General features: G+C 37.7%; 1 protein-coding gene across 1 annotated transcript in view; it reads left to right on the top strand.

The window, feature by feature from the left end:
- arid2 (AT-rich interactive domain 2) overlaps positions 1-25,265 on the top strand; it is a 76,044-nt gene that overhangs the window by 39,143 nt on the left and 11,636 nt on the right. Inside the window, exons 4-15 of the mRNA XM_015352936.2 lie at positions 4,162-4,295; positions 5,792-6,010; positions 6,666-6,733; positions 7,476-7,545; positions 7,670-7,920; positions 8,283-8,379; positions 8,481-8,690; positions 9,571-9,738; positions 17,291-17,372; positions 17,580-17,714; positions 20,054-20,247; positions 21,933-24,673. Coding sequence (XP_015208422.1) covers positions 4,162-4,295; positions 5,792-6,010; positions 6,666-6,733; positions 7,476-7,545; positions 7,670-7,920; positions 8,283-8,379; positions 8,481-8,690; positions 9,571-9,738; positions 17,291-17,372; positions 17,580-17,714; positions 20,054-20,247; positions 21,933-24,673 — 4,369 coding nt within the window. The remainder of the gene's footprint in view (positions 1-4,161; positions 4,296-5,791; positions 6,011-6,665; positions 6,734-7,475; positions 7,546-7,669; positions 7,921-8,282; positions 8,380-8,480; positions 8,691-9,570; positions 9,739-17,290; positions 17,373-17,579; positions 17,715-20,053; positions 20,248-21,932; positions 24,674-25,265) is intronic.

Here is a 25,265-nt window from a genome sequence, read left to right as displayed (position 1 = left end):
AACATTAGTCTCTATTCATTTAGGTTGTATTATTAAAAAGATAATAAGGTGATTAGAAAAATGTATATATATATTTTAATTGAATCAATGTGTAGTGCTTTAGGAGATAAAATAAATAAGTACGAATTTATGGCCTACTGTATAAGGCGAGAGAAGTCCTTCAATGGGGAAATGCAATTAGAGGATTACAACACGGATCTGTATTGGGATTTTAGATCTTTTTCATTTATATCAGTGGTGTAGATTTTGATATAGTTGGTAAAGTTGTTAGTGTAGCTTGTAGACAATACCAAAATAGCAGAGTGAGCAATCATTGTAGAAGCAGCAAATGTAAGGTTTAGAAAGTTAACTGGGCAAACTGGTAAATTGCATTTAATGTAGACAAGTGTAGGGTAGCTAACAAAAGCTAACTGAATACAAACTGGCAAACACTGAACTAGAAAAAGCTGTTGATGTTTTGAAGTGTTTACGTTGACAGATCGTTTAAATCTCCTCTACAATGTGTGTAAGCAAAATTTTAAGATGTATAGATAAAAATATAGAATTTAAATCAAAGGATGTTATGGTAAAACTGAATAAAAGATCAGGGTGCTACATACAAATAATATTTAAATGCATGAAACAAAAGCAGGAGGCACTTTTTTCCTCAAAGCTGTGGGACTATAGAACCAGCTGTCCAGCTATGTCATTGGAGTCTATGCCCTTGCTTCTTTTAAATAACATATAGGTGAGCACCTCAGATAGAATATTAACTACCAAATGGGCATGATGCACTAAATGGCCTTCTTGTGTTTTGTGATCTCATAATGGAATAGTACTGTACATACTTTCATGGTTGTTAGTAAAAGTTTCTTGTTTGCACAAGTATTCCTTTACTTCAGATTCCATTGTAATTTTAATGTGTAGGTTTCAAAAAAATTTTATGAAGGTATATAGTATAATGAACATATGTAAAGGCCTATACATTTAAAACCTTATTTCTTTGAATCAGTTTATGCTCAAGTCTATATACTTTCTGTAGCTCTGCATTATATATCTTCCTAAATTTCATTGATACAGAACAAAAACTATATTAAAAGGCTTACATAGTTCTCAGCAGTAGTTGCATAGTATTCTAGAGGCTTGACATATCACAGCTTCATTTGATATTTCTCTGTAACAGTAATTGTTTAAGGAAAGGCTTGAAGCAAACAGCTAATATTTGTTAAAGAACAGTTTTTCTTTTCTGGGCAGAAGTACCAACGTTTCGACTAATTGCCTGTGCAGTTCCACTTTAATAACAACATTGTTTGAAAAGATTTTGATTGCTATGACTACTATCTGTTTTACCTTGAGGGGTTCAGCGTTCGGTGTCACTGCATCTGGGTGCCTGTGAAAGTAGGAATTCAGTCATATCTGTGATTGTAAAGGGCAATTTGAGCCATTATTCATATCCTCTGTGATCTTGATACTTACGTTAACGAGGTTTTGCGCTTCGTGTTGACTAATTTTTAGCACCTGGATGGCACCATGAGAATGTTATTATCATCAATATAACATAATATAATTAAATAGTGCCATGCACTATACAAACTATATCATCTTGGTGTATTCCTTTCACTTTGATTCCTGGAATTGTCTATTGTCACCACCTGCTGAGAGTCCATTTTCATTGGGTAAAGTCACAATTAACTCACACTTCTATGTACCCATATATGGAATTTATTTTCCTGATGGAAAAAAAGACTAATTTGTTTGTATAATGCAAGGATAAAAAGTCTATTAGCTCTTTTCAGTGAAAGCCGTGAGCTCTAGCTGTGTTTGATTTATACATGCGTTGAGCGAAAGTGCATAGCTAATCCAGGATACACTGTGACTCTGCAGGTGATTATTCTACTATTAGTCAGTTTCCACATTGAATCAATGAATGCCTCTTAATTCCAGTATGAAAATAAATAAGGAATTAGGCCTTCCATTTTGAATCTAAACCAATGCCATTCTCTCAAACCTTATTCCACTTTTGTATAAAATGGACAGTATCATAAGTGCTTGTTATTTTGGATTGACTGCAGTGTTTGATCAGATTTAGTGTTTCTGTCTGTGATGTCTATTATTATTATTATGATGGCTAATCTAAATTGTATGTCTTTTTGCAAATGGGTTGTTATCCTTAAGGATGGCAGTTCTTTTTCTTTTCGACTTCCCATCATCTTAAAATTATCATCAAATGATTCACTCACGTTCTTTAATATTTTGACTTGAATACACTTTTATTGTAGAACCTTTAGAGGTGCTTTGTGAATTGTTGACAAAAGTTAATTTTCTTTTTTGTGCTTAGTTTAATTGCATATATTATAATTTACATGCACATGGCCTATGCTGCATAAATTATTATTTTTTTAAATCTAAAGCTCTGGTAAGATCTGACCAACATTGTTTGTAATTCTGATTCATACGCCTGCAATTGTAACTGCTAAAAAAGTTAGTTTGTATGATTGCTTTCAAAGCAAAACAAAGGGAAAAACACATACTAGCAGTATTTTCATGATTGCCATTACATTCCTACTTTTATATGTTTTTTTATCTGACTAACCAACTTTGAGCTTTGAGACGTTAATCCAGATAGTTATAGTACCAGTATATGAGTGAGGCCACTTCCCATTTTAACCTTTGTCTACCATGTTACCTCAGTAGGTGGCCGTTTATTGCTCCAGGGACTGCCTCAAGATTATTTTTGAAGAATTCTAGGAAATCGGGCACAATAGCAGTGGACCAAAGGCCCATAAAAGATGCTTTCGAGTTTGTTCCTGAAAACACTTCCAATTCTCTCTTGTAGTCCCAGTTTCTGTGCTTGATTAGAAGTATGCAGCTGTGTGATTTGCTTTTTCTTACTGTTCAGTACTTAACCTTTTAACATAAAATCTCTTTTTAAAAGTAGCAGTGAGGTGCATTCATTGCTGTTTTGATAAATAACCTGCTTGCTGTGAGAAAGAATGTTTCTTCTTCTTCACCAGTCCCATTGACAAACATATTTTTGCGCCCAGTGTATTGGAGCTCATAAATAAATTACATCTGTACCCTGGTGCTTCTTTTATGGTAGTTGTTCTTTTAATATGGCAAGATTAGCTTTTTTTTTTTAGAACAGGAAAGGGCAAATGTTTTTCAGTGGAAACCACTATGATTGTGGATGTAGCTTGCACATCACTGGATTTTAAAGGAATAAGAAAGTCACAAAGCAGGTAGATATAGTTTTGCTGAAGAGAGTTTTGAAACCATTCTTTTCAGGTCCCCCTCTCCTTGCTTTCTCAGCAGGCTTCCCAGCCTCCTCTGCACAGCGAGGTCTTTGATGCCAGGAGCAGGTTCTTTATTATTTAAATCCTTGCTTGTTTTGAAGGCTTCAAATCATTAACAGTGTGACAGACAACACAAAGTTTTAGTTTTCCTCACTAGATTAATCCTTTGGGTCACTTTTAAATAGGAACAGTACTGAGTATGAATATTTGTTTTATTTTGTAAATACTCTGGGGCGAAAAAAGGAAATTTTCCTTGTTACACAAAGGATGCATGTCTATTTGATCAGCTCACTAAGGGAGTTTCAACACTCAAATCATAATTTTCCTTTTCCATTGCATATTTCAGGAGACAGAGTATCAGTTTTTTATCTCTTCTGTGTGTGTGGTGAATGTAATTTAGATTGCAGTTCAGTCAGTGATCGGTATATTTCCCTGTAATTTCTAGGAATTGGGAAGGTGTCAGTTTTAACAAGTCTAAATTAGGATACTGAAAAAACCACTTTTCCTATTCAGGTTGTGCACACAGTCATTTTAAAAATGGGTAATATTCAGGGGTTCTATGAGCTCAGTACTCATGTTCCTAACTCTAATATGGTAAAATCATATATATATATAGAGAGAAATTCCAGGTATTGTGCTTGAAGAAGCAAAGATTATGTGAAATTGAAAATGGTGTAGAAACCTTTTTAGGTGATCAAATGTTTTTTTTTTTCTCACGTTGTATTTCAGAGTTTAATATTTATTCTGCTTGCTGGGTTCTGTTTAAGGGCTTGACAAGTGGTATATTATTTGGAGTGCAACAGATTTAAACCCAATGCCCTAGTAACAGTTGCTGGCCTCTTTCCGATTGGCAAGGTGTAATTCCAGCATCTTTTTTTCTATGTCACAGCTATTTGGAAAAGTACGAAAAAGTGCATCATTTTGGAGAAGATGACGAGGAGGTACAGCCTGGCAATCCAAAACCATCTCTTCCCATTGGTGCAATACCCTGCTCCTACAACTACCAGCAACACACTGTATCAGGTAAGCCATTTCAGCAAGGGCTTGGGTGTTTTCTCCCTTGTTGTCTTTTACCTTCTCCTTCTACATTTATTAATCTGTTTGTTTTGTTCCTACAGTTTTGAGTTGTTGTCTGAATGTTTTTAACTTAAAATAATATTGTTAAACAAGTGGTTATCTCCTGATCTTAGTGTAGATTGATGGGTAAGAGAGTACAGTGTGGAGGGGGTTCGGGCAATTTATACTGGTTGGATTATACTGTTGTATAGCACATATATACTGCCAAAGTGGTACTTTTTGTAACTAAGTCTTATTACCAGACACTGATCTTTTTGTGAGCATTTGTTATAGTAACCCTTTCCATCTTATACAAGGCAGCTCGGATTATTCGATTGTTCTTTAGCCTCACACGTTGCTCGCTCTGTCCTGCACTTGTTGGGTAGTATTTCACTACGTATATCTCCTGAGGCCACCTTAGGGCAGGCGTGCAGTGAGTGCTCGTACTGAGATGTTTATATTTAGGAGTGCTGTCTTGAATACTATTGGGAGGCTTTCCTGTTACAGTACTGGTAATACATAGTAAACAAGCCCTCACTGGCAAGTGTGTTGCCTGGCATCAGGAATGTCTTTTATTAGAAGGTCCACACTTTAGTATTTGCTGCTAGATTAAACAGCAGTTTAACATTAATTCACCCTATATGTATAGTTCTATATTTTAAAATAATGTTGACTGTGAAAATCATTAGGACAAATATATTTGCCCTCTTGTCTGAAATGGGGAAAAATGAGAGAGTAAACTGTTTAAATGTAGGTCAGAATAACATGAATACTGACCTGACCTGAATCCAAGGGAGATTCTTACTGGCTATGAAAGAAGCCACAGCTGCTGTAAAGTCAACCCTTTTGAATGAGCTCAAAGTGACTCACACTAAAGAACTGGAAACATACTGATCTCGGCGAAAGCTGGAAGATTTGAACACTCTTAATAGTAGATTTATATCCAAGCATTTTGTTGGTTATTGCAGGACTTTGTAAAACTATAATTTAGTTTTTTTTTAATAAGATTGCAGAATTGTTATTGATCCTACATAAAGAAAATAAAAATGTCTTTGAGGAATCTTGTTTACTGTAATACACTACACTTGGAAGGGTTTGATTGCTTAATGTTTTGATGATAAATTCTACACATTTTTAGTTTTCCATATAACAAAAAATCATCAACTGGGGAAAGAATTTTAAGTCCATGTATTTCCAGACCTTTGTGGCTTAACAGCTAGCCTATTCCTGTTTTTGTAAAAACTTAAAGGTGAAAGAAATGGAAATACATGAATAATTCATGAAGTCCAAAACACTACAATTACAGTGATTGACCGTAGATTATTCAGTTATTGGTTATATACCACCCAATTAAATGTCTGCTGTGAAACACCTAGGAAAGGTTAAATGTATACTTGTTAGAGGTTTGACAAACTTGTTTAATCAACATTTGATTAAACAAATCTTGCATTTGTCTCCTTCAGATTATCTTCGCCAAAGCTATGGGCTCTCCATGGAGTTTGTCACGCCGTGTGACTACAACAAACTGGTGCTCTCTCTTTTATCGGGCCTCCCGAATGAAGTTGATTTCGCCATTAACGTTTGCACTCTTCTTTCAAATGAAAGCAAGCACGTCATGCAGCTTGAGAAAGATCCTAAACTCATCACATTGCTACTAGCACATGCTGGAGTCTTTGATGACAGTAAGTCATTTCAGTAGTTTCTGACAGTCAAGTCAGTCTTCCACTGTTTTGGTATTTGTTTGGTATTGCCTTCTTGATTTTTTTTGTAAGGTAATTTTTTGTTGAAATTGATATAATGACAAGTAAAATGTCCCATCACTCTCAAGATTTCATCCTGATGCTTTTGTATTTGGGGATGATGGCCAGGATTATCTAAAAGTAGCTCAAAGGTAACATAACTAATAGCAGTTCAATGTCATGTGACTAGCCATTTCTGAATTCAGTGTTTTGAACCTGTGATTATTACTCTGAACAAATGATTGAAAAATGGTGATTCCCCAAACAACATTTAAAATAAAAAGACTGTTACATACACCACATTCTTTTTTTTTAATTTCCAGAAGGTTATTGAACTTTAATGTTACTTCTTAATTTTGAATTTACTATACTGAAATATTTCCAGTCTGTTTCCAGTAAAATTACATTACAGTCTAAGCTAGATGCAGGGTCTAGATTTGGACAAATTGTCCCATGGTAAATGTAAGCTTATTTTTGAGAATTGGTACATTTATGTCTCTTTTATCATTTAAAATAATTGAAAGCTAAATTATTGCTCTTTCTGATGTCTGAAGTTTTTTTTAAGCTTTTCTTCGTGTTTGTGTGCTTGTGTTAACAGCACTAGGAAGCTTTTCTGCTGTATTTGGGACCGAGTGGAAAGAGAAAACATCTCGAGATTTTGTAAAGGTAATCTTTCATAAATGCACCCTTATCATTTAATGACAGTGTATAATAATGCTTAATTTATTTCCATTTATTAGCACTGTTTTTTGTAAGTCTCTGAAAGCCATTTACTCAGGTAGTATTTATTAATAGAAATGATTTTGATAAACCAGAAAATTGCTTTAGCCTTGAACACCCCAAATGCATTTTAGTGCATTTTTGAGCAGATAGTAAAATAATTCCTATTTCAAACTATGTAAAGAAGTTTGAAAGAAGTTCTGTAATAAACTACTTTGCCTTACCCATGAACCATTTTTCCTCGATTTTTTTGTTGTTTGTGAACTTCATCTTTGATGAAGTTTAGATAGCAAAAGTTCAAGAAGAAAACCTTTGCATGGTTTTTTGGCATCCCATATGTTGTAACCAACATTTTTCACACCAAGTCATTTCTCTATCTTGCTTTCATACTTCATGAGCAAGTGCAGTACTTTACCACAATGCCATAATTAACTTCCTCTGCACAATTTTTCTCATTTAGATTAGACGTTTCTGTGGGTGTAGATTACTACAGTACTCTACTGTATGAGCAAATCATTCATAACACGTTTCTCAGGGAGAGTATTCTCCTGATGCTAAAACTCTTTAGCATCAACAGTTTTGCCCTTTTTTGTATTTTAAATAGTCTTATCTTTATAAATAACTGAAAATACAGTATGCATCACTGCAGTTGTGTAACAATGAAATATTTTAAAACTTTTTCTGATAGTTATGGAAGGACATAGTAGATGATAATGAAGTAAGGGACCTCATTACAGACAAGAGCAACAAATCACAAGGTAGGTGAACTGAATTTCCATTGTTTCTTAATAAAGCTTGAGCTGAATTCAAATTTCTAAAACATTTTTCTAGAGCTGAGTAAATGATGAATTCATAATTTGTACATTTTCTTTTTCACTGAAGATGGTACGACTACGGAGGGCAGCTGGGATTCTCTTTTCCATCCTCCTCGGAATGTCGGCATTAACGACATTGAAGGACAGCGTGTGCTCCAAATTGCAGTTATCCTTAGAAATCTTTCATTTGAAGAAGGAAACGTTAAACTTCTGGCAGCTAATCGGACTTGTCTCAGATTCCTCTTACTGTGTGCCCACTGTCACTTTATTTCTCTAAGGCAGCTGGGTCTGGACACTCTGGGCAATGTAGCAGGAGAGGTAAAGATCTTGTTTTTCGGTGTGGACATTGTCATTCTGATTCTTGTTTTAAAGTTAACATTTGCCAGGGGTCCGTCAATTTTAAGAGATTAATTTCTTTCCCATTAGTATTTGAAGTAGAAAATCTCTCTTTATATTCTTTTTGAGCAAAAAATAGCCTCAGATGACAATAGTATAAAGATAGTGACTGTTATTGGGAATGTTTTTAAAAAATATATATTTCTGTCTTTTTCTATGCCTGTAAAAAGTCACAGATTTTCAAGATAGTTTTAGAGGAGATGCGAACTGATGGCAGGTATTTCTTTCTTCTTGGTTTCTCTTATAAATGTGATCACTAGTAATGATAATTTTTTACTTTGCAGCTTCAGTTGGATCCTGTTGATTTTAGAGCTACTCATCTTATGTTTCACACTATTACAAAATGTTTAATGTCAAGAGACAGGTTTTTAAAAATGAGGGGTGAGTATTTCTTATATAAACACAATAGTTCTTATTTTGTTTTTACTTGAAACGTGTAGTGCATTTGGCCCCTGACCTCCTTGGTTTGGTTGTATTTTCAGCAATGGAAATCTTGGGGAACCTTTGTAAAGCTGATGATAATGCAGTCCTCATTTGTGAGTATGTGGATCAAGAATCCTACAGGGAGATAATATGTCATCTCACTTTACCTGATGTGCTGCTTGTAATCTCCACACTAGAGGTGCTATACATGCTTACAGAACTGGGAGATGTAACTTGCACAAAGATAGCTTCTGTGGACAAGAGTATAGGTATGTACAGTTTTACCCCCATCTTTTCAGTTAAGTAGAAAATAAGCTTTAATGGTCTTTTACCTCAATGTTATTTTTTGTACCTCTTAATGGTACAGCTGTAATAAAATTCTAATTTTGATGTGGAATCTGTCCAAATCATTATTACTTACACTTGCATACTTTATGCAATACACAGTTTTGTTTATCTGACTTCCATTGATGTCATGCCAAGATAAAGTAACAGAAGGGGTTTTATTGAAAGTGAATGTTCTTTGGCTGACCATAACTGTTCTCCGGAAGTATCTGAAAAATACTTCAATGTGTCAGGCAAGAGTTGAGGGCAAAATATAATATGTTGTAATTAAATTGTTATTTTTGTGAGTTTAATATTTATAACTAAATCTCTTATGGGATACGTTTTGTTTTCAGTTTGAGTCTTTTGTCTTACAATATCTAAGTATTATTTATCTCCTTATGTGCTAACACAAGTGTCTACCCGAATATTTATGGAGAGGCACAGTTACAGTATAATTAAATACATTTTTTTGAAAGACTGCTGGATATACCCCTGTGTGCCAACACTAAACAAATGCATCTCTGTAGCTGGAATCAATAAGTTGTAATTTCTATACTCTTACCTCGAGTATTGTGCCTGAAATGTAAGCAGCTGCGTAATGGAATATTATGATTTAGTTTAAGGAATTATAAACAGATGTATTTTGTTTCCTGTTGGTGACATACTTTCCTTCAAATAAGTACAATAGGGAGGAAATTAGACTATGTTCTGTTTTCTCGGACACTTAAATGTTTTTTTTTTCATGTTTGTTTTAAATGCCCAATGGCAATACTAATATAGAAATTCCACAATGAAATTATTTCCTTTTCACTCACTTCTCAGATCTTTTAGTTCGTTTGGTATCGGTGGACATCCAGACCTTTGGACCTGATGCACTCACAGCAGTGAAGCTTATTGAGCACCAGAGCTCCAACAGCCAAGTGGTGTCTGAAATTAGACCCCAGTTGGTAGAGCACGTCCCTGCACAGCTACATGGAGCTTCTACACCAGGTAAGAGATGCAGGATATTTACTACAATGTTACAAGATAATAATAAGGCCTTTGCTTCTCGCTGAACTTAATCTTTGTCATCTGTGTTTGTGTTTTTGAAAATTCCAGAACCACTTGTGCTACGTTAAGAGATCTAACACTACACATAAACAGTAGTTCTCGCATGTTCCCACAAGCCAAAGGAGATATACATTTTAAAATATGCCTAACTTAATTAAAAATCATTGGTTTTGTGTTGTGCAAAAGCTCTCAAGAGTAAAGATATCTCAAATATTGCAGTACTTTCCAGCATTTACGTTTGTAGTTGATATTGATTTAATCTCTGAAATGTGTGACTAATTCCCTCTCTATTCTAGAATATGGACATTACCAGTAACCTTACTTATTGCACTTTTTGGTATATAAGAAAGGTGGCAAATGACAGAAGACCTTCTGGCTCATCTTTTTTGTTGAGCAAAGTAATCCTAAAACCAGCTGAATGAGACACTTGTTCCAAACACACACATCTCCTTGTGTAGTGTCTTTCTCTCTACCCTTCTGAATTCTCTCTCTTCTAATTGTAACCCTATGTCAATACTAAACATGAAGAAGTGTCCTTGGTTGACCCTGTATGTACAACATAAGTTTTTATGTACTTTGATCAAATCTATTCTTAATCTATTCTTAATTTAGTTCTTGCAAACTGTGTATAACAATCTCTTGAGACTAGGAATCATTCTCATTGCTCTTCTTCTAAAGCTAGAATACTACTTTTGTGGTATCAATACTGAATACAGTATTCTAAATGAGGTTTTGGTAATGGATTGTTAAACCTGAACATAATTTCTCTAGATGTAAACTCTACACTGTTTCCTATAACCCCAAGCAGGTTGTTTTCTTTATTATTTCTTTCCTACATTCTTAAGAAGTACATAGAAAAACCTACATAAGCACTCAGATCCCTTTCATGCATAGCTTCCTGCAGCTCAAAATCACCCATGCATGATATGCCAATTGTATGTTCCTACTTTTTTCGATCACTTTACACTTTAAATTTCATTTGCCAGGCATATTCTGAATCCATTATTTTGTCTAACTTTTTTGGTGGAAGTAACTTGCATTTCCTACTGGATGCCACTCCTCCCTGCTTTTCATCATTAACTCTAGTTAAGTCTGTACTCTAAACTAAATCATTGATATAGTACAGAAAGAGCAGCAGGCTTAAATTTATCACACACATTTATTGGCAAGCTATCTTCCAAGTAGAATTATCCTAAATCAATCCAAATGTATTCTCTGTCAGATTGAGTTTTCCCTGCATGTTGCATGGCACTACTACTTGATTCGGTGATGGTACACTATTTGTGTGATTGCGTTGCAAATCTTGCATTTGTTATAGGCGGATGAATAGGTATAGAAAACAGGTTGATTTTGATTTGGAATCGGTTAATGTTAGTCCAACGCGAAAGCTTCAACATTTATCTAGTAAATTTGATCGTTGGCTAAAATAAAGTCTACGTCTGAAGTAGGCAATCTCTCATAAAATGCCCATGAACCTGAAAATTAAAAATGAAATGACAGTGATGAGGAGATTGAGTTCTTTCTCTTCGCTGTTTCTTTTGTCAAAGATATGTTTCAGGCAAGTTGGCTGAAAATATACCCATGGCTGAAAATGAAAGACGGAGAATTGAGATGCTCAGCTTGTAACATGTTCAGTAGTGTGAGGTTTACTAGCTGGTGTTAAAAAAAATTTAAAAAGCTATTTCTTTAATGTTGGATGGGTCCACTGATAAGTAACAGTAAGCAGCTCATTATCTATGTAACGTACATACATGAAAACAAAGTTTTTTAAGAAACTCTGAAATTGCAGATGGAAGGGAGGAAACCATTTGATATGAAGCAACTAATGAGCGAAAATAAAAATAAATGGCTGCCAAAGAGTAGTTCAAAAATTCAGGGAAGAATTCAGTTCAGAATGAACCAGATTGTACTGCACAGCTCTCCGGCTTGCCCTTGCCACAAGTGATGCGGTCAAATCTGTGGACCAAGTGAAAAGGTTCTAGAAAGACTTGAGGGCTTCTGAAACAACTGGAGAAGCCAACACTGAAGTTTACCACATACAGTGAAGTGGTTGTGAATTCAAAGTGCAGTGTCCTTTGTATGTAGATCATTAGAAGCCCTGTGAGATCTGCTAGAACACATGGCTGCCTCCAGCACTCAGGACTCTGAAAAGCCAAAGGTCTTATTATTTCTGTCAGACAGTTCAACTTTGTGGCCCTCTGTCACTTGATGAAAGATGTACTGGTGCCTATAGTCCTACTCTCAAAGCATTTTCAAAAGGAAGACAGACTTCTCCACAGTCCAGCCTATGGTTCCGTATACTAAAGGGGCACTGAGAGCTATTACTAATAGAATTAGTCCATCCTGGTCCTTAAGAGCAGGACTTTTTTAGTTAGCTCTCTTGAAGGGAACAACTTGAAAGGAGACAAACTGTTTGATTGTCCTATACAAAAGCCTGCCTTTGATGACAATATGAAAAGCAGATACATGGGTTGCTTGATGAGGAAAAGAAAAAAAATAATCATCCTTCTCCTAAGTTATGTTCTTGTACCTTCAATGGAGAGGAGGTTGGTAACGAAAGACAGATTCACAAGGTAGGACTGTATTTACAATGAACTTATGAACCTCGTGTTGTGTATTAATTATTTTGATGCACTCGTTTCATTAGTCTGCTATTATTCCCCTCCAAGATGCTGAAATCCCCCCCATGAGCTTCATGTAAAGAATTCATTTCCAAAATGAATTTTAAGCCCTGGTATTCTCTTGGTCAACCAGTTATCAATCCATGTGCTTACATTACCTTCTATTCTTATATCTTTTGATGTAGGAATTAATTTCTGATGAGGGATTTTATCACAATTTGAATAGATCTTGCTATGGCTTTATTGGTAGTAACTGTGCTTGTTACTGATTCAAAATATTATATTACTGTACATACAATGTTCCTGTACTTTATTAGTATATATATTTTGTGGCAATTATTCTATAGAATAAAGTGTAATGCTAGTAATTGTAGGGCTTCAAATAAACAGCAGTCGTGAAGACATAGATTCCTAAATGTTTACAGTGAAATATGCAGTACATTCTCCCGCAGTGGTGTGGATATACAAATATATGGTTCTATATATACCAGGACAACATATACTATATAGCAGAACTCCTGCCAGAAGTTTGATGCTAAAGTAGTGATACCAGGCATTTCATTTTATTGATAATTGGTGAAAGATAGTTGAAAAGTAACATCTCCCCTCTAGACACTATTTCCTGCTTGTGTGCAGAAAATTATATTATGGAAATGTAACTTTACCAGCTGAGTGTACCAGATTGAAAATCTTTAGATGAAACAACTCTGCACACTTCTAAGATGATGGTGTAACTCACTCCGACAGCATTCATGAAATCCAGTCTGCTTTTGTCGTTTTTTTCAAAATAGTAGCTTTGCCACCTTATAGTCTGATCTTGTCAGATCTCAGAATCTAAACTTGGCTGGGCCTAGTCAGTACTGGGATGGGAAACCTCCAAATAAAACCAGGTTGCTGGTTACAAACCAGTGCCATACTATAGTGACCAGGGGGACACTGTGTCCTTCGGATGAGACGTTGAACGGAGGTCCCAACTATATGACTTACATATCCCATAGCAATTTTCAAAAGAGTAGAGGTATTAGTCCCAGTGACCTAACTAATTCCATCCTGGGCTTATATGGTTGGCCTTCTTAGAGTTTCTTCTTAATTCATTTGGGGTTCTGGTGCATAATGGCTGCTGTGTATCACAAAGGAAGGCACTGTAATTCAGTGTTAGATCCTGTGTGCAAAGTGCTTTGAGATTCTTCTATATGAAAAACATTATATAAATTTAAGGAATTATTCTCCTCTCTGGATTCATGTTTGCCATAACACAGTTATTCACATAGGTGAAATTTATATAGAGCTTCATGGGTTGGTCACAAATTTCTCTTCTCATTTTGTAAAATGTCCAAACAGGGACAACATAATTTTTGGCTACAAATTAGAATACTTAACAATCTCTGTGTAACATTTCTTTAAAATGTTGTTTTACAGTAATGTAATACTGTCATCTTTGCTTGAACATCATTTAGTTATATTACACATAGTATGGTACCAAATCCATTGTTTGGTTATCAAATGTGAGGTTTTGGAGGAACCAATGATGCTCTTGCACACTCGCTCATTTTTCTTTTTTTGGAGGAAAGGCGTTTCCTCTTTTCTGGTTGGGTAATAAGCTCACTTGATAATTTTTGTGGCTTTTGTCTTTCATTTTTCAGTTCTGGGGGATTGAGTCCCCTTCACTATAGTGACACCTGAGTGATTGCCTGTAATTAGTGCTCTCATTAATGTGTTGCAGGTGCCAATGGCAATAAGCTTAAAAAAAAACAGCTGGTAAAAATTATTTGGATGCACTTGCAACTTTTCATATCAAAGTCCAGAGCCTTGCACTTTACTTTTGTTATACGTTTATTTTCTTGAATGGTGCCCATTGATTTGAGTAAATAATGACAAGTTTTTTTATAGTGAATGAGAATTGATGAAGTCTCTTCAAAAACCTTCACTTTTCCTCCACATAAATTGCATTTGCCTTTTGAAGGAACATTTCTGTGTTTTCAACACATTATCAATTGTAAATGTTGACAGGTACAAGAAATATCATGAAAAACTGGCTGTTTTATTTCTGCCAGACGCTTACAAGTAGAATTTTTTTTAATTTAAGATTCTCTGTAGCCTTCTATACAGACTGTTTTTTTCCAGGACAGTAACCATCTGGACAACACGGAAACTTATTCTGTGGTCAGATTATAGTATAAAAAAACTGCCAGAAGCAACTTAACCATTTACTTTTCTGAACCATTGTATGATTAAATAAACATCAAATTATTTAAATAAAAAGGCAGATGTGAACTTGGCAGAGAGATGCTCTTCCTTTTCAACAAAAGAACCTGCCTTATCACTAAATAGCATTAGGTTACCACATTTTAAAGCAGATAAAGGCTAACTACTCTCAAAATTATTTGCACTACAAATGTTCTATGTAAAACAGGTAATTATTTTTCTATTAAATTCCTTTAAATCTAGTAAGGAATATGTAAACATTAATAAATATTTAGATGCCTTTTGACTGCCCTCTTTAGGATGTTAAAGGGAAATGCTTTTTTTTAAAATTGGTGCAGGATTCACAAGTCTGTAGACACTTTTCAGTATTAAATTTGATAAGATGGAATTCTAAATGCCAAAACAGCAGATTCATTTGACATGTAGAAGGAAATTTGATTGGAATTAAAGAAGTCTTGAATTCCAAAACCTTAAATTGAATCCTAAGGCATATAATGTTCAGCAAACATTATGTTTTGTTCAGCAAGACAGGCTCATAGCATGTAAAGCTGGACATATTTATTGAAAACTCCATACAAAAAATGTTGTGTTTATTTGTGCCTGAAGCAAAGATTTATGATTGAATGCATCAGACTCTGTAAATAGGACAGGACCTGGCTGTAGTTTGTCCTGTAGATAATGCTCATTTCACAATTAAAACAGATTAAAACAGAAGTTTTTCTTTAATGATCTGAGGTTCAGGTAAAAGAAATCTGCTTTCATTTGCCTATGTTACAGAAAAGTATATATGTATATAGAAGAATTCTTTGCAAAAATGATTTCACTGCTTTTCACTGCACAAATGATCAGTAATAGCTACTGATCACTCTAAATATTGTCCTGAAGCCCAGTGGATCTTAACAGTTATATCTAGGCTTCTGGTTTTGTAGAGTTGGGGTTTCTCAATTTAACCTACTCTTTAACATTTTATCATGAGTTTATCTACATTATTTGAACTGGTAATGCTATTGCTGGTTGTATACAGTTAGTGGACAAAAAATGGAAACACCTGGGGAAAATGAGGGACACTTTATGTATTGAAAGCAATGGCTTCCACAGAGGTGTGACTTATGTTAAGTAAACAAAATCTCAGAATTTGTAGAGTGAAAATGCTGGACAGGGCCCAGGTGCCTATAATTATGCACCATGGCTACAAGAGGAGACCTCACTGACTTTGAAAGAGGGATGATTGGATTGGTGAGAAAATGATTTTGGCAGGTGCTTCAGTGACCAAGACAGCTCAACATGCTGATGTTACACAAACCTTTTTGTCTAAGGTGATGTCAACAAGGAAATCAAAGGGATTCCTCATCAGCAAAGGGCAGCAGTGGGCAGGATGCCTTAATCAGGATTGTGATATCCATACGTTTATTGAAGTGCACAGCAAAACAGGCAAGCCAAAGCAGATCAGTTTTCTGCAAATTTTAATCTGGGGTTTGAGCAGCTAGTTCAATCAAAAATAGTTTGCAGAGAACTCCACAGAACAGGATACTGTAGTCGAGCTGCAGTGCACAAACTGCTCATCATGCTTGGCAATGCATGTTTTGAAGTCCAGAGATTCAAAGTGCATAGACAGTGGACTACCCAGCAGTGCAACAATGTGACATGGTTAATTAAATCCTCCTTAACAATGTTCTTGACTGATGAAGTACACATGTGGCAACAACCTGTAGAACTCTATAGTGTTGTGCGCTTCGCTCCAACAGTGAAGGGTTGAAGTGGTTCAGTAAAGCTGTGAAGTGCTTTTGCCTGGCATTGTGTGGGTGCATTCATTAGAAGGCAAGGTCAAAGTTAATCACTACTTTATGGTACTGAGTGATCATTTTCACCCCATGTTGCAGCATTTCTTTCCTGCTGGGAGGACTATATTTCAACATGACAATACCCCCACCTCACAGAGCATGTGTGGTTGCTTAATGAGCAGTACGGTGATATGTCCGTGTCATGATCTTCTCAGTCACCCGATAAAAACCTGGGTGAACATTTATGGAATATTCTGGAACAATGCTTGTGATGGTGTTTTCCATCTCCATCAGCCAGGTGTGAGTTGATTGATTCTCCCGTTGAAGAATGGTATCGCATCCCTCCTGAGGAATTCCTGATGCTGGTAGACTATGTGCCATGGCACATACAGGCCATACTGGCAACACGTGGTGGCCTAAGGATGCCATTGTATCGGGGCTTCCATTTTTGTGTCCACTGCATGTGCATCTTCAATTTATCTAAACGTAGAATGATCTGAACGAACCAAGCTTAGAACTAATCCTTTTATACCACTTCCATCTACATGAAATGTGCCTCGCCTTTGATGTTTTAGAGTAACTCTATAGCTGTCAGAAATATTTTATTACTCTATGCACTTTATATATTCTTCATGATATTGTATGATTTTGCAAGTGGGAATGTAGGCCAGTGTTTTAAAAACAATAGGGCACATTGTAGTCTATCTCTTAGTCTATCTCTAATCCTATGTCAAACTGTCCTTTTTTTAAAATGAGAACTGAATACCAAAAACAAGGTAAGACCGTACACAGATACTAACTCTTTAGACCAGGATCAACTTTTTTGAATGTGTAGTTTAACAATTCCAAATACATAAGTAATTTGATATTGCCTTTTCTCCAAAGCATCAAGAAATATACCTGTACAATCAGCTTCTACTCCACCTGGCATTGTTGAAATTGATGGCGAGAAGTTTACAACTCAGTGGTGAGTCCAGACGTGACACTTATTGTGTTCAGTCACCATTTTCTCTCTAGCATTTATTGTACTCTTTATTTCCTAGTAGTTTCATCCTGTTTGAAACTGTACTGATGTCTTTATCATCTCAGCAATCCTTTGTGAATTATCAAAAGAGACCTATGATGAGTGTTAAATTCAAGCTAGCAAAGATGACCTCTTTTGTTTATTTTGCAGGTTAAATGCACATTTTGAGGTGCACTCTGACAGCTCTGTTTCTCGGTCAGAAATGTACTCAGAGTACCTGGCTACTTGCAGCAAAATGGCACGAGGTGGAATCTTGACATCAACCGGATTTTATAAATGTCTAAGGTACACTGCACTGTGCACTGTGGGAACACCATTTCTGTGCCTTCATGAATATTTAGTTCACCCATATCTCAAGGGAGTTGAGTTTTCGTAGTATTTTTACTCTTCCCTTTTTTTAATCCAGAAGAGGAGCAGCTATCACCATTAAGAAACTAGAACATTAAACATAAACATAACATAGCTCTCACAGCATTCACTGTTGTTATTTTTATAATTTTTAAAAGAATATCACAAATGGGTGTTATCGGGTTTTCTGTAGTAATGTAGGGTAAACTTTTTTGTGATCTGTAGTTTCTCATTTTAACTTACATTGTGGTGTAGTCTTAGATTCCAATTTCTGGCTCTGATACTGGATGTATTCACTGAAGTTTTAGTTTTAATTAGCCAGTTGTTCTACTCCCCTTTCCTCTTAGATTAAAAGTGTATCTTATCCGGTAATCATAGTATTCCAATTTTTAGCTCTATCACATTATTTTTGAAAGATAATAAAGTGGAAGAGATGTAGATAATATCTATTCCACATGGTGCAAAGGACAGAACTGCTATGTAAGCACTCTGTAAAACACTTAGAAGTGAAATGAACTGTATTGACAACACAGATGGTGATATGGCAGAGGCTTCCGTTCTGCCTCCCACTGCATCACAAGACCACAAAGACCAGTTAATCTCTTAACATATGTTGTCAAATGTAAGATAGTACCTCTTACTGCCTGTAAAACGAAAGCAGTGGTTTTAATTTTGTGATGTGTGTTTATTAACATCTTGTATTTCGTGCTTGACACATAAAATCCAACTTGGTTTTTATTTCATTTAAAACAGTCAAAGTAGACACTGGAAACATCCTTGTTGTCGCAGGAGCCAGTGTATTTTACCGCATATTACACCGTCATTCCCTATTTTGTGCGTGATCCCTACTAGAAAAGGAAATAGTTTTAGGAATTTACTAAAACTGGGAAATATACCCATAGTAGAAACCACCATTCTTTTCATGACAAGGCGTTTGAGTACCCAAAGTATAAAAAAACAACAACTTAGGACCACTGTTTAGTTTTAGAATATCTTTAGTATTCATAGAAGTATTGATCTTTTTTGGGAATGTATTGGTTGCTGACAGTTAAAGTATCTCAGAACTACTTTAGTTTTTTTTTAAAAAGGAGTTTTTTTAGAGGAGAAGGGGGTAAGAACACTAAATGTGCACAATGAATTGTATTCAAATCACTCATCTTTGTAATTCTAAAGAGCCTGAAATGCTTCATATGCTTGTGTAGCTGTGTTTGAGTCATAACTGTGCCAGGCAGGGGCATGGAATTACTTCAGAGGACTGCAGGAGATTGGGAGGAATTGAGTGAGGTTTGAAATGCATTGGTTACTACACGCATCAGTCTACCACTACACAGGTGCCCACCCAGGTGTTTATTAAACTAGATCTTATCAAGGATTGTGGCGTTCTTCAAAGATCATGAGGGACCACCCGTTTATCTTATGGCAGTGGTTCTCACCTCTCATTATGTAGGACCCATGTGTTTTCAGATTTTTGCTCCAACTGAGTTCTTAATTACTGAGGCTAATTGATCCCTTAATTACTTAAGCATTGAGTTAAGAACTTATTACTTAATCTTTTCTGGTCTGTTTTTGTACTGTATGTGGTTTCAGAAACTCTCCTGCAGGTTTATTGTTGTGAAGAAGGCAAACAGAACTCCATCCATTCTTTTCAGTTATCTTTTCAATTTGTTTTGTAAGTTCTTGTGTTATTTTTGTCTAAACAACTAACGATTGGAGACCACTTTGTTAAACTGTGATGTGTGGGAATTACATTGTATCAGACACTCCTAATTACTCAATTCTACACAACTGGAATGAGACCAGTTGTGAAACCTAGACGTCGGTTCAAGGTGGATACTAATTAGTGACCCTAATGCCCTAAACCAACTTATTAATGAGGGGGGGTTAAGAATGAGAGATCAATTAGTCTAATTGATTAAGAGGTCAAAAACTCAGACAGGGACTTATTGGACCAAGCTGGAGAATCACTGTCTCACAAAATTAGTTTAAAACAAATGGAAAGATATACAAATAATTTGTCCCACAGATCTGTGTGGATCTTAGTGAGGTTATGTGCTTCTGTCAGAGGTGATTCTACAAGAGACCTCTTGTGGAGGAAAGCAGTATATGCTATACCTGGCACAGTTTCTTAAGCAGGCTAACACTTTAAATGTTGTGCATTTTTCTGACATTTTGCAAACAGTAGGGAAGGACACTATTTCTGAATTTTGATGTTTTAAATACGGAGATAAGTTAATAGTTTTGATTTTGAACTTTTTTTTTCTTTTCTGATTTACTAGGAGTATTTTCCCTAACCATACAGTAAAGCGAATGGAAGATCCCAAGACCAATGGGCAAGCTCACATCCATGTGGTTGGAATCAGAAGGAGATCGATTCCACTTCCAATCCAGCTGTACTACCAGCAGCAGGCTTCCCCTGCACCTGGGGCCAGACACGACGCAGCCTCAGAACCTTCCCAGACTCCCCCCACAGGTAAAGGAAGACCTGTGTGCATCACTTGGGCATCCTGAGACTGCCCAAAGCTTTCCCGGAGACTTTTCATACCCAATCTTAGCAGGATGCAAAGTCAGTACTGTCACAACAGAAAAGCTCTGACATTGCTGTGCTTTTACATTTTAGCAACAGTAACATTATTTCTAATAACCTTATAATTACAATAATTATTACAAGTCAGGCTTGGTTAACAAGTCAGAAATGGTTGAAAATCCCTGTTGTATATGTGTGCAATGTTCAAGTTCAAATTCAATGTCATTATACTCGTATACAGGTATATGGTATAACGAAATGCTATTTAGCTAGCTCGCAGACGGTAAGAAGTACAAAAAAACAACAACAATACAGTTGTATAAGAAAAGAAAGACAGAGACAACAGGCACTGTGCAAAACAACAGCAGGTAACAGGTAATGTGCAAAACAACATCAGATGTGCAAAATCATACATCAACAGAATGAAATAAAGGGATAGAAAATTATGGGGAGTATGAGGTAGAGGTTGATTTCAATGTGTGTTTGAGTTTTGGTAAGAGAGAAGGCACTGTGAGGGTTCAGGTTGTAGGTGAGAGAGACTGAGAGTTTAATAGTTTGATAGTGCCAGGGTAAAAACTGTCTCTGAGTCTGGTAGTCTGGGCCCGAATGCTCCGGTACCGTTTCCAGATGGTAGAGGGTCAAACAGTCTGTAGCTGGGGTGTGTGGTGTCTTTGATGATGCTTAGAGCTTTCCTCAAGCACCGTCTGTCATAAATGTCCTGGATGGATGGGAGAGCAACCCTAGTGATGGACTGGGCAGTTTTCACCACCCACTGTAGGGTTTTGCGGTCAGCAATACTGCAGTTGCCATACCACACTGTGATGTAACCTGTCAGTGTGCTTTCTGTAGTGCATCTCTTAACGTTAGTGAGGATCTGGGGACATATCTTAGCCTTCTTCAACTGTCTTAGGAAGTACAGGCGCTGTTGCGTTTTCTTGATCAGACAGGTGGCGTTGAGAGACCGTGTGAGGTCTTCGGTGATATGGACGCCAAGGAATTTGAAGTTACTGACCCTTTCCACTTCAGTCCTGTTGATGTGGATAGGGGCATGACTGTTCTGCAGTTTTCTGAAATCAACGATTAGCTCCTTGGTTTTGCTGACATTGAGGCTGTTGTCTTCACACTACATTGTAAGGAGATTTACCTCATCCCTGTAGGCCCTCTCATCATTGTGTTGGATGTATAATAAATTCTTCAAGGGGAAAGATTTGCACTACATTCACAGTTTACAGTATATTTTTACCACCTGTAATTGATTCATTTGTTGAGATACATTTTTTTCTTTGTTCAATATACACTTTAAAAAGGGATGTAGCAATTTCAGAGCACCACTACTGTTTGCTGTTAATATTAAATATTACTTTTGTTAAAGGCAGTGTAGTATTTCAACCAGGGAATATTTTGTGTTTTCAGTATATTTCAGTTTCATAATATGTCTTCTTTGCTGTGAACTTTGATTCTTTTCTGTAACTTTCTTTCCTCTGGTTATTCATTTTTTATTTATTATTTTATATGATAAGGAACATCTGTTTGTATGTTGAAGATCTGTAGCTTTCAATTTCTCATCTCTGTACATGTTTTTTGTTTTTCAGTAACAAAATCTAAGAGCCATCTTTTTACTTTCTTTTCAGGCTTGCCACATGGGCCTCAGAATTTGGGGAGTCAGTTCCCAAGGACACCGGTCAGTAGCCTTACTGCCAACCCGGCAGCCTCACAAATGGCCTTCACCGTTCCAGGAGTCCCGAATGTGGCTCAGACTGTTTCTAGGATATCCCAAAACCAGCCTGCCCAGGCCCCACAGCACCAAAACCCAGCAATGACTGTGATCCCCAGCAAACACGGAGAAGGCATGAAGACAGCGGTGATCCAGGGCTCCATTCCTTCATCTGCAGTTCCTGTCAGCCTTTCTGTTGTTCAGAACCACAACAGCATAGTTCACCAGCCTTCAGTCACTGTTGTTACTTCCCAGCCTCTGCTTCACCATTCTCCAGTAATAACTTCCGGCACCCCAGTGACAGTCTTTCAGCAAGGGCTCCCTCAGACCCATATCCTCGCTAGCAGGGTGCAGAACGTTCCTATGGGCTCCACAGTTGCTGTCTCACAAGGACAGCAGCTTGCATCCACATCCTCTCAGCCCATACAAAACCCTCAGCAGCCTGGGCCTCCAGTCCAGCAGCAGGAGGCTGTCATCCTTGCACCCCAGCAGTACATGTCCACTTCCACACCGAACATAGCCTCATGCTCCTCAGTACAAAACTTCCAAGTGGCTGGCGGTCAGGTCTTTACCATTGCTGGCGTCCAGAATCCGCAGAGCTCTCGAGTGACCTTTCAAAACATCGCACCCAAGCCTGTTCCCCCTCAGACTACCATGGTGTCCCAGCCCATACAACAACAGCAACAGCAGCAGAGCGTAGTTATTGTCAGTTCCAACCCCCAGCAGAACCAAGCCTACGCACCAGCTATTCATCAAATTGTACTGGCCAACCCTGCTCCAACCGTTCAGCTTGCTGGGCAACCCAGTATCACACCCTCCTCTACACCATCACCCTGTCCTCCTGCCGGCAGTCAGATACCACAAGTCATGGCTTCTCCACCAAATACCCCCCAGACACAAGGCCCACCCCCAACAGTAAGCCAGATGCTGTCTGTAAAAAGACAGCAGCAGCAGCTCCACCACCACCCTCCTCCACCGCCACCTATGCAGGTCCAGCCCCAGCCAGCACCCCCGCCTCCAGGCCAACCTACCTCCACAGAATCTAGTTTGATCAAACAGTTGCTTCTTCCAAAGCGAGGCCCTTCAACTCCGGGTGGCAAACTTATACTTCCTGCACCCCAGATCCCTCCCCCAAACAACACCAGAGCTCCTAGCCCTCAGGTGGTCTACCAGGTAACCAACAACCAAAACCAAGGTTTTGGTGTACAGGCTCAGACACAACCCCAGCAGTTACTGGTAGGCCAGCAAAATGTGCAGCTGGTTCAGAACCCTCTTCAGTCACAAGGAACTGTCCAGGCAATGCCCATTTCCAATTTACAGTTATTGCCTGGACAGTTAATCTCAACTACTACCCCTGCAGCCATCATACAAGGTACTGCTGGTAGCCAGGTGACTTTGACAGTGGTGCCAAATACCAGTTTCACAACTGCTGCTGTTAGTCAGGGAAGTGGGTCACAAATTATTGGTCCAGCTGGACTCTCGGTTAGTGGATCTCAGCCGGGGGTTGGCTTGCAAGTACAGACACTCCCTGCTTCTAATGCTGGCACCACAAGTCCAGCTCCAACCCCACCATTTAAAGGCGATAAGATCATCTGCCAAAAGGAGGAGGAAGCAAAAGATGCAACGGGGTTACATATACATGAACGCAAAATTGAAGTAATGGAGAACTCTTCCCTTATGGAAGGGGTTGCCAAAACAAGTAATGGGGACTCCAAGGAGGCAGAAGCACCTGCAGGAAGTCTTGTAAATGGGAGAAAATATGTTGACTCTAGTCTACCTCCTTCTAACTCAGGGAAAAGCCAGTTGGAGGCCAGTCAGTACATACAGGTCACTAATGGCCCCTTGACCGAGGTCAATGACAGTCCTGCCAATGGGATGCCAAGAACAGAGCAGGTGGATGGGCAGGAAATGAAAAGTGACCTGAAAAAGTTCCTCGTAAATGGGATTTGTGACTTTGATAAAGGAGATGGTTCTATTTTGAGCAAAAACATTCCAAATCACAAAGCTTCCAAACATGTAGGAAATGGAGAAATTTCTCCTCAGGAGCAGCAAGAGAATTCAGTCGCCCCTCAGCAAGATACTGCCAAAGCTGATCAATTGGAACGAACATCAAATGGGCCTCTATTAGTCAGTAACTCTCTGCCTATTGCAAACACACCGCTGGAGGCTGTGCAGTTACCTAGCCAAAAGGTTAGCTGTAATAACTCCGAGCATTTAAATGGACCTGTTGGATCAAGTTTTAACTCAGATGTGCCTCAGCCTAAGCAACAGCAACATCAGTGTGTTGTAATGTCATCACAATCCACAGCCTCACTAACAGTGACCACTGTAAACCCCTTTACAACAGCACCCCAGTCTGGAACAGTAGCACCACAGTGCATGCAGTTATCTGAGCCTCAGTGCTCTAATGGCTCAAGTGAAAACCGGGGTGTAAAGAGGCCGGCAGAAGATACAGATAGAGGAACTGTTTCAGGAATCCCCAACAAAGTAGGGGTGAGGATTGTTACAATAAGCGACCCCAACAACGCTGGCTGCAGTGCAACGATGGTAGCTGTGCCAGCAGGCGCTGACCCAAGCACAGTAGCGAAAGTAGCAATAGAAAATGCAGCCCAACAAAAACCGCATCCATCTTCCTTTATACAAGCAGTCGTCACACAGGTACGAGTCCTTCCTTTTGATTTTTTTGGAATCCTTTTCATATTTTCACTGTTTAAAAGTTGTCTTGATATCACTGCTGTGTACACCGTGATCAGAAGAGTAGAGATGCTTGTTGTGACCTCAGTGGAATCAAATGCAATTTATTATTTTGCATCTCTACACTATCGGAGAAAAACTGTTCATGACTTGGTGTTCACAAACTGTATTAGATGCTATATTTGTCTTCTTGGTGAAAACTTTTTAGATGTTTTTGGTCAGGTAAGTCAGCTAAAACTAATTTTTCATTTACAATGACAGTATGAAGAGCCATTTATGCTACAAGGAATTTGAATACCTTTCTTAATAATACAGTAGCAGCATCTCACCTGGGATTTGAACCCTCTCAAGTCTCGAGCTCACAGCCCTAACCGCTACTCCACATTGCAAGTCTGGAAAATTATGTACCATAGGGGTCTCACAGGGGAAGTCTCTTGGAATGGGCTAGTATCATAAGGCTTGAACCTGTGATCACAGCTCAGATTCAACCTGTACCCAAGTGAGTGCCCTGACCAGTTGTTCCATTTGGGAAGCCCCTCCGCAGCCTCTTCTTGAC

The sequence above is a fragment of the Lepisosteus oculatus genome, chromosome 7, assembly GCF_040954835.1.
Source record: "Lepisosteus oculatus isolate fLepOcu1 chromosome 7, fLepOcu1.hap2, whole genome shotgun sequence".
Classification (NCBI taxonomy): Eukaryota; Metazoa; Chordata; class Actinopteri; order Semionotiformes; family Lepisosteidae; genus Lepisosteus; species Lepisosteus oculatus.
The sequence above is the reverse complement of the archived record's forward strand: the minus strand, read 5'-3'. Positions and strand labels throughout refer to the sequence as shown.